This window comes from Lactuca saligna, chromosome 1 (assembly GCF_052625555.1).
Source record: "Lactuca saligna cultivar CGN05327 chromosome 1, ASM5262555v1, whole genome shotgun sequence".
Classification (NCBI taxonomy): Eukaryota; Viridiplantae; Streptophyta; class Magnoliopsida; order Asterales; family Asteraceae; genus Lactuca; species Lactuca saligna.
Genome location: NC_136417.1, coordinates 114,490,058 through 114,510,262, shown reverse-complemented (window position 1 = coordinate 114,510,262; position 20,205 = coordinate 114,490,058). Strand labels below are relative to the sequence as shown.

The window sequence follows — 20,205 nt, the reverse complement described above, 5'->3', positions numbered from 1 at the left end:
AACATACAAGGCATCAATACAATAGAAACCAATCAAGGCTCTGATACCACTGATGGGTTTTAGTCATAAGAACATCCTATGTGCTCATACAAACCCTAATGCTTGGATCTAGGTTTCTCTATTGTACATGCAATTCATCCAAGACTATAAACCCTAAATCTAGCATATGATAATCAATATTAACATAAGAATGGGTTTAAGATATTACCTTGATTGTTATGTAGCAATAACAATCACAATTCCTCCTTGTAATGACTTTAGAAAGCTTAGAGTCACAAATGTCACTCCTCTAATGGTTCACAAACACCAAGAGCAAGAGGATGAAGAGGAGAAGAGAAGGAGACACCCAAAAGCCGTCCAAAACCCTAAGGAGTTACTTTTCCCACGTTTTTGGTGCTCTAGGGATCTTTAAATAGTAAAACTATTAGGGTTATCAAACAAGGAAACCCTATTTTGGATGCTTAAGCCCTAAACAACCCATGGACTCCTTCCTTAAAGGCCCTAGGACGATTTCTAATGGGTTTCCCCATAGAATTCGTCCAACCTTATATTATAAGGTAATTCACAGCCTAATTGTAATTATCATATAATTGCAATTCTAGTCCCTTAAGTTTAATTAATCTGTTTTAGCCACAAACTTAATTCTTATTAATTCTTGACTAATATTAATTAAACAATATGATTTCTCCTTTAATATATTATTCTCATAATATATTAATTAATCCTTTCTCTCCATAATTCATCATATCAAGTTGCTTTGGTGAAGGCAACCCAAAAGGACCATGCACCATCGGGTCAAGTACATACCAAAATAGTTATGGACTTAGACACTAATCCAACATATATGAGATTATATACTCGTCCAAAATAACTACTTTCCCATAATTACATTTTCTGGTCCCTCCCCATGAAATCCTTTCAGATTACCCTCCCCATGAAATCCTTTCGGATTACATCCAAAACATACCAAACTGACCTTGCTTTCAGAAATCTTTACAAACTGAATCCAAAACTTACCTTTTAAACCCTAAACCCATAAATTTCTTTCAATTTAAGTCCATTAATTACCAATAGACCCCTTAAGCCTTCCAATCTTTTCAATTTAATCCCGAACTTACACTTTTAACCCCCAACTTTTAAAATTCTACACAAATTAGTTCGGGGCTTACATTTATTAATTTATTTAAATGAATAGTGCGTTACATCACTCCCAAAATTTCTGAGCACCTTGTTAAGTGGTACATCAATTTCCTTGCTTGTGTATGGCTGTTGAGCAAGCATTGGTCAAAAATACCTATTAGGCATTCCATCAAACACCTAATAGGCAATAAAAAACCAACTTGAACTGAAAAATTCTCATTAACACAATTTAGCCCAACTTTTGACGACCAAAATATATTAGAAGAATAGTAGAATACGAGGTGAAATACAACTTCATGCCGGAAAACAGAAACAAGAAAAATGCCAAATTGATAAGGAATTGAACCTTAGATGCGATTCAGGTGGGAAAAATCTTAACTTGCGACCATCACTGATGTAGACCACCTACCCGTCACCCCAGTTTCTTCTACTAAACCCCATTTCATTTTACAACGTGTTTGCTTATGGCTGCAACTCAAATCAGATTAACATCGTTGGTTTCAGCATTTGGTTCAAGATTTCATGTTCTCAGATCGATTCATCCTCAATGATTTTCTGTACAATGATTAGAAAAACGAGATGTAAGACCGATTTATATGGATATATCGACCACATAAGAACAATCATAGGTGAAATCGACCACAGAAGAACGATCCAAATGAAATTGATTGCTAACATTATGAGGAAACGGCGGTGGAAGACGATTAAGTATCGAGAAAGAAGGAAAAGTTTTAACTTTGCATATTTGTTCATTTCAATGGCGATTTATTGGAGACAACAGGTAATCGGCGACCAATCTATAGAAAAACTGATCCGAAATAGAAGAAAGCTGAAAGACGATCTCGCTGTGCAAGACAATCGGGAAAATTGAATTGTTTCCAGTCGATTTGGGTTTCAGTATTTCTGCATATGTTTATGGTGACGAAGGATCGATAGGTTTTTAGGGTTGATAAATAAATTCCCCTAATTTAAAGATACAAAATCTTATAAATATTTGCCATAATTAAGTGTGCTAAGATTACTATTATATCCATTATAAATTTTTTGAAATGATTCGCCCACAATCATTCTTACATCCACACAATAATTACTTAGAATACTTAAACCTAACTCTCTCTCTCTCTCTCTCTCTCTCTCTCTCTCTCTCTCTCTCTATATATATATATATATATATATATATATATATATATATATATATATATATATAGGGCTTAGGGAATATGTGGCTGTCATGTACCTAATGTTAGGTATGGAACCATCAAAAAACTATATATTTTTAACAAAATGTCATCGAATCTCTCTACCATCTTTCTTGTATCCTCTATTATAACTTATGCTAAGCTTTGTATATATTTTTATGGAATTTTATAAGTTTGATTTTCCACCACAAACCATATATAAGAGCACCACAAACCATGTATAAAAATATTTTACCAACTATTTGTAGGTCTTCTAATAAAAATTTAATATAGAAAATACGTTGAAAGATTGAAATTATTCATTAAAAAAAACTCAATAAACTGTTTTCCATAAGACATCATAGAAAACTCATACAAGTATACATAAGATAGGTATTGAAGGAAGTTATGAAACTTATTAAAGGTCTAATAAAAAACACATTTGAAATAGATAAATATCGAAGATAAATCACGAAATAAAATATAATATAAGTTTAAAGGCAATAGGAAGCTAAAGATTAAAGAAAAATATGTTTTTAATAAAAATAAAGTCGATTTTGATGGTTTTATACCTAACATTACATACATGACTGTCACATATTCACTTTACTCATATATATATATATATATATATATATATATATATATATATATATATATATATATATATATATATATATATATAGGCGTGATACCTGCGAGATGGTTTAGATCGAGTGTTAGAACAGCTTTCTTCTCAAGCCCTAGTTATGGCAGCCATGAGAAAGAACCTGCGTCGGTGCTTGCTATTTAGAGAACACAAAGACAAAGGAGTTTCCAAAAATGTCATCTTTAGTCCTTGAAGATGTTAATTGTGACGGAATCTACCCTTAAACCGAAATTCTTTAGCAGACTTATTTCTAGAATTAGCACAATACCCCCTTGGACATATAAATCTTATTTATATTAAATAAATTGATTTATTTTAATTATTATCATTATTGATATTATTTTTAACTATAAAAAAAATGACATAACGAAAATCGAAATGGACATTACACATCTTTTTTGACTCTTAAGATCACCATCGATATCGTATTTACCAACAACAACTTGAGTATGACTCATGTGAGATTTTATTAATGGTACTTTGATTTGTAGTTGAGAATGTTAAGACTGGAAATGTAATTATTCATTTTTTTTTCTTATTAAAATTGTGTTTTTTCATTGTATATTAAACGATTTTATTTTTTGATACCCCTTTACTTTAACCTTGGATCCGCACTGGAAGAGGTGCAATATGATAATAAGGATTATGGTTTGGATCCTAAAAGCTTCTAAACAATAAGAAAATGTATTTATTTTAAATTTTCATTTTATGTTAGTAGTTGTTGATTGAATAAGAGCCATGATTTAGTTAATGTTTTAATTGCTTCCCGTTATTTTATTTGATATAATGAAAATCGAAAAGTACTATGATCCGACAACTATTTACCACCAATCCCATTGTTCACGTACCGCCCTTTTTTTTTCCTTATGGCTTATTTTTGTTTCATCTTGAAATCAAGATCTTGACTCTCTAGATTACCTCCTTTCCTCGTGGAGACATTAATGGTGCGTTTGATTGTGTAAAATTTTCAAGTTTTTTAGCAAAATTTTCCAAGAAAAACAGAAATTTTGAAAACGCGTTTGGTTCGTTCAATTTTCCAAAATTTTTCAAGAAAATGAAAATTTTCAGTTTTCCAAATTGTATTAGAAAAGTGATTTTTATAGTTTTCCAAAGTTTTTGCAAATTTCTAATATGGAAAAAGAAAACTCCCCCGATTTCAACCAAACGCGTTTTCTAAAATTTTCATTGAAAAATGAAAACGAAAACTCAACTCTATTTTCTGAAAACATTCTCTTAGAAAATGAAGGGTGCGTTTAGTTGCGGAAAAATTGGCCGTTTTCCGGAAAAATTTTCCAAGAAAAATGAGAATTTTAAAAACGCGTTTAGTTCGTCTATTTTTCTAAATTTTTCATGGAAAATGAAAATTTTCCGTTTTCTAAAATTACAAAAAAGTTGGAAAATTTTGGAAAACTGGTAATCATTGTTTTCTAAATTGTTCTAATTCCAAAATTTTTCTATAAACACACACCCACTCCACCCCATCCACCTCTACCTACCCCTACCCCCCCCCCCCCCCCCACACACACACACACACAAACATACATACCCACCCCCACACACACCCAACCGCACACACACACATCAACCCACAAACACACACACATGCATACTTACCCACTCACACACACATACATACCCACCCCCCCACACACACACACCCACAAACACACACACACATACATACATACCCACACACGCATACACATGGGCACACCGACCCGCACACACACATACCCACCAACCCACACACATACATATACATACCCACCCCCCCCCCCCCCACACACACACACACACCTACCCGCACACACACACACATACACATACATACCCACCCACACGCACACCCACCCACAAACACACACACATACATACCCACCCCCCCACACACACACACACCCACCCGCACACACATACACCCCCCTACACACACACATACACATACATACCCATCCACACACACACACCCACAAACACACACACATACATACCCACCCACCCCCCCCCCCCACACACACACACCAACCCACAAACACACACACACACATACATACCCATCCATACACACACACCAACCCACACATACATACACACACACACCTACCCCTACCCCCACCCTCACAGACACACACACAAACCTACACCTACCCCCACAAACACACACTCGCACCCCCATCCACCCAACACCACCACGACAATCACCAACCTACCATCACCACCACTAACCCGTCACTAGCACCACTACCACCGCTGCTGCCACCATCACCACCACTGACACAATTGCCACCGCCACCACCATTGTCTGTCATTACCACCATCGCCACCGACTCGCTACCGTCACTGCCCCCACCCACTCCCTACCACCGCTACCGTTTTTTTTAAAATGAAAATCGATAAAAAAATACAAATCTAAACACGTTTTCTAATTTTCTAAAACTGAAAATGAAAAATGAATAAGTTTAACTAAACGCGTTTTCTAAATTTTTCAATGAAAAATGAAAACGGAAAACGAAAATCGAAAAGGGAAAACAAAAAACGGAAAATGAAAATTGTTTTTCCGTAACTAAATGCAACCGAAAATTTTTCCACAACCAAATGCACCTTAAACTTCGACTTTTCCGAACTTAATCCTCCGTCCTACTTAAAAAAAAATCTCTATCCAACTTTGGAGAACTATGTGATGAACTTCGATAGACCTCCGACTATTTTGATATGAAAAACCTCAAAACAAGGAAAAATACCCACCAAATGGCAGATCATACTCCTTTTAATTGTTATTATTTTTTTTTAATGTGCAGTCAATCTCGTAAGATCTCAAATATGAGAACTAGAAATAATATTATTTGGTTATAGTTTTGGGTAAACTTTTAAGCAAAATGCATAACTGGGCCATGCAATTGGCTATTTTTAGCCCAAAATATGAAAATGGACTAGTTTTTTTTTTTTTTTTTTTTTTATTTACACACGCACGCACACATCCGGCCCGGAAATCAGAATCACTCGATAGTCTCCATTACGAAGACCTAATTAATCTCATTCCCATTCAATCATTTCTTCCAACTTCCAACGTCTCTTTTTTCTTTCCCAGATTCCGATTCACTAATTCTGCGACAAAGGTAGGGGGCTGTGGTTCTTGAGTCCTCTGAATGTAGCTGGATTATTTTTAACACAACCAGAGTCCAGACACGTATCAGGTTGCTCATGTACGAAATATTGCTTTGCAAACTCTTGTATCATCGCCTAGGAAATTAAGTTTCTTTGTTGGCTCTATTAAAGAATCAGTAGCTTTGCATCATGTATTATATTTATCTTTCTATTGAGATTGATTGAAGAGGTGCCTCTATAAAATCCATTTTTGTGAAGGGATCTGGGTTATTGTTTTTTTACTTTTTAGGGTATTTGATACCACAGTATCGCATAAAATATATTTTTCCCATTTCCTTCATCTGTTCAAGATCTATCCACCTTTATCTATGTTATTAAAGTCTTCCATGGAAAAAATGAAGACTTCACGCATCTAACATATGTAATCACTATCATCTTCTTTAAAATAATCATAGTTTGGTTTTTTTTTTTTTAATTAATCAATGATAAACCATTTTTTTGATTCCTAGTACTACCATTATCTAGCTTTAATTTTTTTTAAGCTTTATCTTTAAATTCATTTTAGATCATGAGATGGACTTATATTACGATTACATCAAAGCTTACTCAATGGAATGAATATAGGATGCATTTAAATGCCCAATCCATTACAAATTTTCATCAAATTTCATCTCACAAATTGTTGGTTACTATGTAGGTATTTACACAAGTAAGAATTTCCAACAATGGATGATGTTAATGTCATTCTTAAACCAGTTGCCGAGACACTTATGGAACCTGTTAAGAAACATTTGTGCTACTTCATTTCCAGCACAAAACATGTGAGGGATACGAGTAGAAAAATGAGGGAGTTGGATGCTGCAAGACAAACTGAAGAAGACCACTTGGACAGGAACATTAGAACTCGTCTTGAGATTTCATATCAAGTTAGGAGTTGGTTGGAAAAAGTAGAAAAGATCGATGCAAAAGTAAAAAACGTTCCTAGTTGTCAAGAGAAAAAACTTTTACTTGAAAGCACTTGAACCAAACAACACATCCCACATGATAGCGTTATGTGGAATAGGTGGAGTGGGGAAGACCACAATGATGCAAAGACTGAAGAAGGTTGCTAAAGAAAATAAAATGTTTAATTATATGGTTGAGGTAGTTATAGCGGATTAAACTTATGCATGTAGATAAGTCGTTGAGGTTTCCTCAAGACTTTTATGAAGGAATGGAAAAGCTCCAGGTTATATCATACGATAAAATGAAGTATCCAATGCTTCCCTCATCACCTCAATGCTCCACCAACTTTCGAGTGATTCATCTCCATGAATGTTCATTAAGGATGTTTGATTGCTCTTCTATTGGAAATATGTTGAATCTAGAAGTGCTAAGCTTTGTTAATTCTATGGTTACCTTCCACAGTCAGAAATTTAAAGAGGCTAAGGCTACTTGATCTGAGCTATTGTGGTGGTCCTCATATAGAATAGGGTGTCTTGAAAATTTTGGTCAAACTTGAAGAATTTTATATTGGAAATGCGTCTGAGTTTATGGATGATAACTACAATGAGATGAATCTTATAGTAACAGCAAAGTAGTTGATATCAAATAAAGGTGAAGTATTGGACTTTAAACTTAATGAGTTGTTTGTGAAAACAGATGTGCTTTGTTTAAGTATGGATGATATGAATGATCTTGAAGATGTGGAGGTGAAGTCGACACATCCTCCTCAATCCTGCTATTCATTTTGCAATTTAAGAGTCCTTGTCGTTTTTGGGTTTGAAAGGGTGTATTGGAGATTCTTCCAAGATCTTGGAGAGAGTTAGCTCGAGCATTGCCATGATTGCAGCCTACATAGGAAGAGTATCCTTTATATGATTCTCTAAAGATCTACCCGTCTTAAAATTCAGGATCCTGGGTCGCATGAATGAAGATGTAGGTGGTATAGATTCAACGTGTCTTCTTATTTCAAATTTTAACTTCTCTATTTGCTCAAGCAGCATCTTGTTGGTTTTCTGTGTTATCCATTTTCTTGTTTCATCTATAAAAACATTGAGAATATCTCGTTATTGGAGATCATAATATGAGCTTACTAAGTCATCTCACTTCTCATACTAGAGAATGTCATTTTCCTATAAGCATCTCTATTCTTTTTTGGAGGATTACTCATTATGAGTGGTGGATGAAGGTTGGTTGCAAAAGAAATGATAGGGATGGTGCTGGAAGTTGAATTTGGTAGGGTCAACATTATGAGGGAGGAGGGAGTCATTCCTTCCTAACACACTGAACTCACTATCATATCATTTTTTCTCTTTTATTTTTCTTTATCTTTCCCAACTCACAACACACGGAAACCCTATTTTTTTGAACTCATTTAACCCATTCAATTGAAAAAAATACAAAACAATTAGAGGTAAAATTTTAATTAGCAATAGCTTTACCGGAGGTACCACTCCCGCATCAACAGGTTGGTTAATTGGTTTCACTAACCCACCTCATCATCTCTATATTTTCTTTCTCTCATTTTCTCTTGTACCATATGTTTTAAAACTTGTATTTTTGTTGTTTTGTATTTTTTTTTTTTTAATTGAGTGGGTTGAAAAAGATAGAATTTTTGTGTGTTTTGGGTTGGAAAAGATGAAGAAAAAGAAAAGATAAAAATTGATGAGACAGTAGGTTCAGTGGGTTGGGAGAGAACGACTCCCTCCTCTTTGAGGAATGTTACTGGAAATTTTCAAAGATGATCAAAAATTAAAATACTCTTGTCGATTTAAATGTGATTGCCCTACAATGGGTGCCAAATTGTTTTGGTCAAAAAAATAAATAAAGTTATATTAACCAAATTCGTTTTAAGTGGTGTAATGTTTGTCAAGTGTTTTGAGATGTTGGAACATTAGAGAAAGCAAACGACGCCGGATCTTTCGAGGAAAACCCACTGTTTCGACATAAAACCTCGGAAGGTGACAAAGTCACATTACCTTTATTTCTTTTATTAATAACGATTATAAGCACAGAGTATCTGAAAGGGGAACTACAAAGAGTCAAAGAGTATCAAAAAAGGGGACTACAAAGATTAATCAGTAATAATAGTGTCAATAGTGTATGTTATTGTGCCATCTTATCTGCTATTTATACAAAGCAAGCAACAACAAACTTTGCTAGAAATCTAGGATTATCCTTGATCTTTTCTCTTGAACATTCGTTGACTTGTTTGGTTGATTTGGTCTTATTTACTCATAATTGGTTCGTCTCTATAAAATAAATGAATAAAAAATAGTAATATTCAAAATTGTTAGATAAAAAAGATTTAAGATCTTAAACGTGTTCAAGATGCACGATGCTGGATGCAAAATCCAACCCCTAACACCATGCAATGATAGACATCCCAAGAGAATATTCGAGCAACATTAACTATATTTGTTATTTTTTACATGGAATAAAGTGCACCATCTTAAAAAAAAATGATCAACAGCCACAAAGAGGGTAACCCATCACAAATTCCATGCTAATATCAACCCAAGGATGTGATGGAACAGGGCTTTGTAGTCATGTCCTTGTGTTCGAATTGTGATTTCCCATAATGGGAAGACGGTTATTGTTATAAATTCATCAAAAATAGCAAAAATACCTTCCGAAATACCATAAGATAACAAGAAAGTTTGGCCAATGAAATACTTTAAATAACCTCTACAAACAAATGTACATCCATCACACAAGTGTAGAAATGTGATCCAAATGACAAATTATCATTATTTAACCATGTACCCTTGCATGCATGTACATAATCCGAATAGTGAAAACAACAGTAAACATCCAAAGATCCTTTGATCACTCCCTGCTCCTTTGAATTCCGATCCAACGTGCATAATCCACCCACCTGTTGAGGAAATAATAATTAAGAATTAGTAGGGAGGAGATTAAAATAAGTTTTTTAGTAACAAAATGTGTAAAATTTCAAGATTTATTACATTAATGACCCTAAAAACGTGTTGCCTGTTCGGACTGCAAAGCAAATGGCACTCAATACGAGCTTTTGTTGGTGTAGCAATGGCTCCAACATTCTCTGTTCGATTATTCCTGCCAATACTTGGTACCTGTACAATAAAAAGAAAAACTCAAAACCATGTACATAATTGAAATAGCACATTGATATTTCTTGCATTTGGCCTTTTTTAAAAGATTTTAAATACAAAAAAACAGAGAAGGCAAGAGGAATAGAATAATGTCTTTTAAACCTTTACATGAAATAGCAAAGTAGTTTCACGTAATGACTAAAAAAATCTATAAAATTAAAATAGTTAATGAGTTAAAGAGTGTTATGAAAGTATACCTAAGATTGCTAGAAACCGACATATAGACACCATAAGCAACACTTGTTGATAAAATGGGGAGATCCTCGGCTTCAACAGCATAAGATTTATCAATGGCCTTCCTTGCGTTTATCAATAAATTTGTTACACCAGTTCCCACCTGATATAAAATAAAAGTATAACTTTCATTACAAAACCAAAACTCAAAAGTATAAATGAATGATTATCACTAGTATTACACATCATAACAAAATTTAAAATTTCACAATTTCTACCTTACGATAATTTATTGATCAATCGTCATTAGTGCATCAAGAAGTATATATAAAACGAGGGATTTTCTAATATGTGCCCCAAGGACACATATAAGAAGCATTAAATATCATAAATATTACCATAATTAAATGTGAAATTCATTTATTATAAGGAATAATTTATTGCACATTTAATTATGGCAATATTCCTTATAATAAATAAATTTCACATTTAATTATGATAATATTTATGATATTTAATAGTTCTTATATGTGTCCTTAGGACACATATTAGAAAATTCCTAAAAAAAGAAATTAAATATCGTTCTATATTTTATTCTTACATATTATCCTACCCAATTAAATGATGACATGTGTAACATTTAATGTTCATTTAATGAAATTTAAAGATATTTTAGGATACTAATATGACACATATCATTATTTAAATTGGTAGAATGATTTGTAGAAACAAAAGGTAGAATGATTTGTAGATATTTAATTTCTCATATAAAAAACCTATAAAACAGATAGAATAGGTCTATCTATACTGTGTTCATGTATTGGACTCACTCCGATGTCAGTAGTACAAAAATTCTTAACTTTTTGTCCTCACGCAAAAAGTATGCAAAAGACGTAAATACACTCCTTCAATCTCGTGTTATTTTTGCAATCTCATGTTAATTTAGTTAGATAAATAAGTATTTTGTGCATGATTTTAAATCTGGATAATTTCTAAATCTGCCAAAGATGTATGTATTATGTAACGATTAGAAAGTATTCAAAAAAAAAAAAAATTTGTCATATTAAAATTTACTAGAACATATTTACGGTGATGACTTACAAGTGATGCACCGGTTCCAACAGCAAACAGCTTCGCCCCATTACGCTACAAAAACCAAATCAAAATATTTAAAGCTTCATAATTTCAAGGAAAAATTAATTAAATAAAAAATCATATCATACAAACATACCACTATGGCTCCCATTCTCTGCAAGAATGAATAGGATGTACCAGCCAAAGCAACCTATATATGGGGTAAAATAGTCAATTTAACTCAATATCAATTTCTAAAAAAAATTAAAATTAAAACCGCACTCATTGCAACTTTTTTGTCAAACATAAATTATTATAGTTTTGGAGAGAGAAATAATAAATTAGTGAAAGGCGTTTAAAAAAGAATGAAGAACCTGAAAAGCATTATCGGGGCATCCAGAGAAGAACTTGGCAACAACTCCAGCACTGACTGCAATCGGTGGTCTAAGAGAAACCGTAGGAGCTGGAAGCCATACAAGCATGAAATCTGCAATTATCGCCATTATCTGAAACAAACTTTTATTAATTAACATATTATTGATTCTAAAATTTTTTCACAATTAACAACTAACAAAAATAAGTTCTTCAAGACATCAAATTCGTTAACGCAAATTACAATAAATTTGTAGATTGAAATACATACCACATCAGCGCAAACAAAATCGAGCTCCTTGGTGAAATTTTCCCTTCGTTTTTCCAACTCTGCAGCACTCTACAACACCACCATTTTTTAAGAACAAGAGAGAAATTAGAGATCTTTGTAACAAATATATATTAAATCCATCTTAAATTTTCGTAATTTAAGCAAATTGACAGAGGAAGAACATGAAGTCATGAACAAACCTTAGTGAAGATGCCAACACCACATTCAATTCCAACTTTAGTTAAGAAAAGATCATCAGCAAGCAATCGTTCCTTAAACCCACTAAACTGAAGCAACCATCGGAACACGGCGGACTTCTCCAGTTCCAAGTACCTCTTCACGATCGATCCGGGTATCTTTCCGGCATCGATCGATGCCGCAATGTCTTTTGGAATACTTTCCAACGATCTCCCGGATTCAGCTAGTACAAGAAACGCCTCGGATTTGTTTTTCTCTCCTGCGTCATCATCATCCCCACCACCACCACCACCTCCTCCTCCTCCGGTTCCACCGACACCGTCGTCGCCATTTCCACCGGAATAAGCGATTGTTAGTGGGGGAGTACGGTTGTGGAGCTTATTAAGTGTAAATGAGAGATGGGTTTTGCGAGTTTGGGTGACGATTTTGAGATTGAGGGGAGTATGGTGGCGGTGGTGACTGTGACGGCGGTGGTGGCTGTTCGGTGATTGGATAAAGAAAGATCGAATGGGAGTGGAGGTGGTGACTGCCATGAGAGAGAAAGAGGGTTTCTCTCTCTTCTTTGCTGTCAAGAGAGAGAGAATTGGAGTATCGGTGTGTGTGTGTTAATGGAGGATCATCGCCATTGTTTGGAGTGAAGTATCTTTTTCTGGTCAACCGTCGTCTTTTAGCCTTTGGTAGTTTGGTTTGCTTTGCACCACATAATATATAAAGATTCATTCCAACTACAAAAATAGAAAACAATGTCACGATGATTGACCTTTCATCTTACTCATAGTTATTTCATAATCATATTAATATTAGACTTTGTAGACGACTCATGGAGAAATATGAGGGTAAATGTCAAAAATGTCTTTCAACTTTCATGAAAGTATTAAATAGGGTATCAAAATACAAGCAATAGTTAAGAGGTTACTCGATTTTGTTGTTGATGTTATTTTAATCCAATGTGAGAAAATAATATTAATTAGTCTAATTATCTTTTGATTTATATATGTTGAATAGTTATAATAATAATAATAATAATAATAATAATAATAATAATAATAATAATAATAATAAGGGATGGTTGTCAATGCCAAATCGAAGGGGATGAAGACAAAGGAACGGTAGGCAATGGGGCTAAAATGATCATGAAGGAGGAAGGGACGAATTAGTCACATGGTATAGGAAGGACAAGTCTTAATATCATTATATGTGAATTTCTTTTTAAATTTTTAAATTGATAAATATCTTCAAGTTTTGATCGCTCTTCACTTTGAAGTAATTTAATTTAGTGTTATTCCACCATACTTTTCAAATCTTTTTTGATGGTTTTGTTGAAGCTAATAAAAAAAATATTTTAAAAAATGCTTTTTGAAATTGTCAAATATTTTTTTCGACTTATTGGTTTTTTAAAAAGTCAATAAGTTAATAAGTTACAAACATCATTTTTAGCCTTTTATTATTGGAATAGTCGGTTAAGCTGACGAGTTTTCGTTAAAAAATGATTTACACGTCAACTTTCCTATTAGATGGCTAGACCAATAATCATGTTCTCTTGCTCTTTTCAGCATCATTCTTATTAACTCATTAGACCAACACTTCTATATGATTCACATCATATGAGAAATGAACATACCACCTAAAGCGCAATCACCTCATTTGCAATCGAACAGCTGATGAAAATATGGTTTTATGACTCGTCGACTATGTGGTATAAGGGAAACAAAATGGAGTTGTTAATTATCCATTTGGACAACAGATTCAACTTTGTACTATAATGTGTTGAATATGAAATTAGATTGACTAGCTTTGTTTGTTTTTTATTTATATATGTTATAGATTATATTTAATGTGATGTGGAAATACTAAAACATGTAAATTTACTATAACTTTGATTGTTGCGTGAAAGTCATAAATGAAAAAATTGTTATACTGGGGGTTCTTGAAGGAGAAAGTTGGGGTTTTTTGGTATGAGTATGAGTTAAATCTTAGACTATGGTTGCTAAATGAGTAGAAATTAGTGTTGGGTTTTTGGTATGATTATGAGTTAAATCTTACATATACCAAAATATGTCTAAAGAGAAGCAACACTTTAAGCATCAAGAATGAGTTCCAAAATTCAAGACATGGAGAGAGGATGAAACCTCTTAATTCTCTGTAACATTCGTAATTTATAGGTATGTTCCTTTTAACCCTTAATTGTAAATTCTTTTCACTTTTATCCCTAGCCGAGTACGTCGGGTGTACTCTATGAGTATGTTGGGCGTACTGGCTCGAAGATTGGACGTAGAGGCACCCACATAAGTTGGGCATACGTGGGAGTACGTTGAGAGTACGCTAAGCAGGGGAAAACCCTAATTTTTAGGGTTTGTTGTAACATCCTGTTTCGGATCGTCTGTGATTTAGGGTTCGTGGGCTGCAACCCAGGCATGAGGAAGCCTTGAGGCTGCGACGAGTTACTAGAAGCATAGGGCTTCTCGACGTCTTTATGTGGATATGAGGTCCATTGGAAACGAACTTATAACGAAGAAGTTATGATAGTTCGAAGTTTTGGCAAGTTGAGTCCTTTATTTGAGAAAAAGGTGGTAGCTGAGTACGCGGGGCGTACGCATGTGTACGCTTAGCGTACTCATGTGCGTGTTTTGGACGCGGAAGCCACCTAGTACGTTGGGCGTACTGGGCTCAGAGTGAATACCCTAAATGAGGGGGTGTGTCCCTATTTAAGGAACATGATGGCCTCATTTCTGGCCACCATTTCCAATCTTCAACTCCTCTTAAAACCCTAATCTCGATTCCATGGCTTGTGTGAGTGTGGTGGCTCATTTGAGTGTTTTTGGTGAAGCTCTTGGTGAAGAAGGAGTCTTGAAAGAGGATAGCTTGTGCTTCTAGCTTGTGGATCTGAGTTCTACTCTTGTTGGTGCATCTTCCAGAGGTATAAAGTTTGAAACTTTCTCATTGTTACGCTAGTTATTATTTTAGGTCCTTTTTTAGAGTTTTATGTCCCAAGATTGGAACTTTGTGAGTTTGGTGAACTCCAGAGCAAATCACCTGCCCTTTTAAGTGTATCGGGTTGCCTTAATTCATAAAAATGAGAACTTGGTCGTCTAGACTTCTTCATGCATGAGTTAAGAGGATTTAAGAGAGTCTTAATGGTTATGTTGGAAGTTAGGTCCCATTAAGACATGCAAACTGATAAAGTTGCCAACTTTATCAATTAGGAGCTTGTAACAAAGCTTCCCTGAGGTTTGGATGCTTTGGGCTGAAGTGGTTAAGTCGAGAATGTAGTTTCTGGACCTGAGCATTACGCCTCGCGTAGTTTTTGTACGCCCCGCATACTGGTCAAGTTTCCCCGATCAGGATTTGTGTGTACGCTGAGCGTACCAAGGGAGGTACTCCCCGCATAATCTCGATGTGGACTTTTTGGGATAAATATCACATTGAGCCTTAAGTGTTGGGCCTAGATTTTGGGCTTGATGTATTAGAGATTTTGGATCAGAAGAATATATATATATTTCTTGGGTCCTTGTTTTGGGCTTGCCATTTAGACTTAAGTTTAAGAGTTGGGCCTTGGGAGGGCTCGTTTAGTATTGGGCCTTGGTAGGGCCCAATAGGCTTGGGTTATTTATGGGCTGATTAGTGGACTACCTTTAGACCTAATAAGTGATAGTTTGGTCTTAGATCCTAATTGGGTTAATTGTGGATTTGGCTCAGTGTTAGAGGTCAGTGTGCAACAACAACATTTATAGGAGTTGTTCATCATCCAAGGTGAGTCTTCTCACTATACTTACCTGAGCGGTAATATTGTGTGACCAAAGGGTCTTATTTGAGTTATTGACTAGAGTGTCCTATGTGCTTATACTGAGTTATGTGATATTATGCATTTTGTCTTTGTGATATATGTTATATTTCTGAGCCTTACTAAGTTAGGATTGGAGGGTCCAAACCGAGTTGTGAGACCGGAGGGTCTTCACTGAGATACAGGACTGGAGGGACCAAGCCGAGCTGTGAGACCAGAGGGTCTTCACTGAGACACATAACCAGAGGATCCATACTGAGCCTTAAGACTGGAGGGTCCTCACTGAGACGCATGACCGTAGGTTTCATGCCGAGCTATAGCCGTGAGAGGCTTATTATTTGTGTATGTGGCATTTTGGGCAACTCACTAAGCTTCGTGCTTACCGTGTTGTGTGATATGTGTTTTAGGAACTTTTCAGGATCGCAGGAAGGCGCCGACTTGATTGTACACTCCAGTTAGAGATCATGATTTCAAGGATTTTGAGATTTTATCAAACATTGTTGACTTGTGTTTTGACAACTTATACCTTTTATCGTTTTTGAGAAATGTGATAATGAGTTTATGTGATCTTAAAAACAAAAAATTTATTTGAAAATTTACAATGTTACATTTGTGCCCTATTTAAACAACTTATGTTTCCATGGGAGCATCGTATGGTCAGCCTCTACTTCTCCAAACCCTACGAACGAAACCCTAATCTTCATTGAGTTTTTGTGAGCCTTTGTGTGATTTTTGTAGTGTTTTGTGCCCCTTAAAGGAAGTGAAGCTTAGTAAATACGTGTAGGTTTATTTACTTTCTCAATGGGTGAAGTAGAACTAAAAAAATAGAACCCAATGTACACAATTTTCAATTTAATTATTTTAAAAACTAGATTGGTGTGTGCTATGTATGTTTTAGATTGGTGTGTAAAAAATACCCAATAAGAAAAAAAGCAACCCTACCCCATGCCATCAAATTTCAGCCATTATGAAGGAATGGGATAAAGTCAACGTGTTCATTACATATCACATAGCTAGTTAGTTGTGATTTAACCATTTATCCCATGGCTAGTTAGTTGTGATTTAACCATTTGGTTACTCTAAGTAACCAAAAGTTTGTACATAACATTAATAATCATATATATATATATATATAAAACTAGTTTTGTTTTCTTTATTATTATGTTACAGAAATAATAATTCTCATTATATTAGAAAAAATATTATTTCGCAAAATAATGTTTTTCCAGTTAAATACAAATGTTGAAATATTTATTAATCAAATTATATTAATAACTAATCAATTAGTAGTAATTTGTCAATATCATTATATGATAACTATTGGGCATATAAGATCTTTTAATTAGATGATGTATTTAATTACATGAGATTGATGAAAATAGAAGTTATATACTCCATAATTGGAATGCAAATGAGATGAGAAAGCGTTAAACACTTAAACTACATGAAAGATGTCATGTTGTATAGTGGTGATGAATTATGAGGAAATGTACAACAAAAGTGTTAAAGTAAGGGGAATATATGTTTGATGTGTGATAGATGTATTATTATGAAATGAAATTTGACAAATCAAATACAAATGACAATACCTTCATCAAGACCCAAATGACACATCCAAATGAGAGATTGATGACAACTTCGACATGTAGCCAATGTGAGTAAAGTCCTTAATACTTTGAGTTATAAGATATAAATTTATATATATTTGATCTAATGATATGGTTAGTAACTGTTGTGATATGTTATGTCATCTTTAATGTGAATTCTTATGTGTGAAGAATGATGACTTGTTAAGAGATATAGTAGTACATATGGGATAATGTTATAAATACTTAATAGATATATATGGGATGTTCATGATGCTCTTGGTAAGCTTATGCAGGATGTATGTCGAATATGCTCTTATTGAGCTTATATGGAAAATAGGAATAATGCTTATATTGAGTTATGAAATGTATATGTGGGAAATATTCTATAAACTAAAGTGGGATGAGATGGGTCTACTATTAGTATACCTGTAGGTATGTTAAAAGAATGAGTGTGATTATATTGATCAAGTTACAAGATTCAGTAAGTAGGAAACAAACATATAGCTTGATAGATAATGTTATGTGGCTTATGTGGGGGATGTGGTTCGATAGCATATGTGTGTGACTTATTATGAATATTCTATAGGAGTTTTCATGTAAAGTGAACAGATATATGGATGAACTCATGTCTTCTATGAATATGGGAATATAGATGATGTCGATGTTTAGATGTTAACATATATTGATGAAGACATGGTAATTATGTGGATGTAAACTATGGATGAAGTCTATGTGTGATAAGATATAGATATGTTTGGAAGAACTCATTCTTTCCCTTGATATGGGAACATATATGATATCTATGTTTAGATGTTAACATATATGGATGAAATTCATTGTAATTGTGTGGATGGAAACTATAGATGAAGCCTATAAGGGTGGAGCAATGATATTAGAGATGTAGTCTACGATTGTCATTTCATTCTAAGACTTGTATATGTTTGTAATGTGAGGTAAATTTTATAGCAAGAAAAATGAAACCATATAAATATTAAAGGAAAGACAAAAGGGTGATATACGATACTCAGTAAGCTTTATAGCTTATCATTGTTTATGGTTGATATTTCAGGTAACAAGTTGAAGTGTTGAAACTTTGAGTAGGGATTTAATATGCAAATAATATGCAAAGAACAAAATAAAGTACGAGATCAAGTGTAGATGATAGAAGTAGAGTGTTGATGATTCTTTTAGTTCATGTCTTTTTTACGCAATGGGTTGTACTATATATTCAATGATATGAATTTGTTGACCCTAATATGTAAAAAAGTACACGATTTATGTCTTCTTTATTTGAAATTTAAAAAAAAAAAAAAAATGTATTTTTGGACTAGAATTTGGGTTTTACAATTTCATCCACTAAAAAAATACAAAATATAACATTACGACATAACGAATCCATCCTGATTCTTTTATATTCATTGTTATAAAAAATGGTATATTAATCGCCACAAATGCTAAAAAGTGGTTGGAGCTACAAACCTCAAATTATTATGTTAGCATATTTGTTAATGTTAGAAATATAACCAAATGAGGTTCTATCAAAGAACCAATTCTATGATCCCACTGTTCCACTAAGAAAAAGTTAATTGGAATAAAAGTGATAAGAATGTGCACTAAACCGATTTGGAAAAATAAAAGCCATAATATTGTACATAAAGGGCGCGTTTGGCACGGAGCTTTTGGAAGCGTTTGGGAGCTTTTAGCTTTTAGCTTTTGACAAAACGCTCTAGTTTAAACAAAAAGTTTCGTTTGGCAGTACGAGCGTTTAACTTTTAGTTTTAACAAAACGCTCCGATTCTAAAAGCTACTTCATGTAACTTTTAACAAAACGCTCCGGAGCTTTTGAAATCAATTTCCATAATTACCCTTAAAAATATATTTATATATTTTTTTTTATTTTTAATAAATTGTCCTTTTATATAATTTTATATATTTCAAAAGCTTCCAGCTACTTTTGTCAAACATTCATATAACAAATAAAAGCTACAGCCTTCCGCTACCAGCTACCAGCTACCCACTACCCGCTACTCGCTACTCGCTTTCAGCTAACAACTACTTTTACCAAACACACCCAAAGAGCAAAATGTATCAAAGGAAAGGATAATCACTTTTTATTCAAGACAAACTACTTTTTCCACAAAAGGAATAACTAAACTTTCACACTTACAATAAACAGGTGGTGGGATTTAAATGTGTCTTCACGAATTACTTTTGTGAATACCATTACTTGTACGGATAATAATCATTTGAATGTGATCCAAAGTCAATATTTTGATGTCGTTATTCTTACAACCGCTTTTTGATCCAAAGTGAAATTTGGAATGATATTTCACTTCGAGCGGCAAAACCAAGGAAAACATATATCTTTGATAAATTTGTTTCATTCTTATTTTTGGATAATATGAGTAAAAAGTATAAAATAACCTGTTTTATTTGGTTGTATAACCTTGGTATTGCTATTTCCATTATATATTTTATTGTTTTGACTAATATCATAATAGTTGACTAACATCTTGACTAGAAACTTGACGATAGATCAACTTCCATTAACCTTCTACA

General features: G+C 33.8%; 1 protein-coding gene and 1 long non-coding RNA gene across 2 annotated transcripts; one reads left to right on the top strand and one right to left on the bottom strand.

Annotated features, from left to right (window-relative positions):
• The first annotated feature begins 5,983 nt into the window (after positions 1 to 5,983).
• On the top strand, positions 5,984 to 8,168 carry LOC145043573 (uncharacterized). Its single transcript, XR_013681068.1, has 2 exons — positions 5,984 to 6,170; positions 6,770 to 8,168. It is a non-coding gene; the product is annotated as an uncharacterized LOC145043573 (long non-coding RNA).
• A 1,544-nt stretch (positions 8,169 to 9,712) lies between these two features.
• Positions 9,713 to 12,956, bottom strand: LOC145043563 (protein RETICULATA-RELATED 4, chloroplastic-like). The gene is made up of 8 exons (XM_078992261.1): positions 12,279 to 12,956; positions 12,079 to 12,147; positions 11,810 to 11,941; positions 11,593 to 11,646; positions 11,463 to 11,507; positions 10,385 to 10,524; positions 10,023 to 10,148; positions 9,713 to 9,931 (listed from the first exon to the last, which is right to left on the bottom strand). The coding sequence occupies exons 1-8, from the start codon at positions 12,807 to 12,809 to the stop codon at positions 9,883 to 9,885; spliced, it is 1,146 nt and encodes a 381-aa protein (XP_078848387.1). The 5' UTR covers positions 12,810 to 12,956; the 3' UTR covers positions 9,713 to 9,882.
• Positions 12,957 to 20,205: the final 7,249 nt, after the last annotated feature.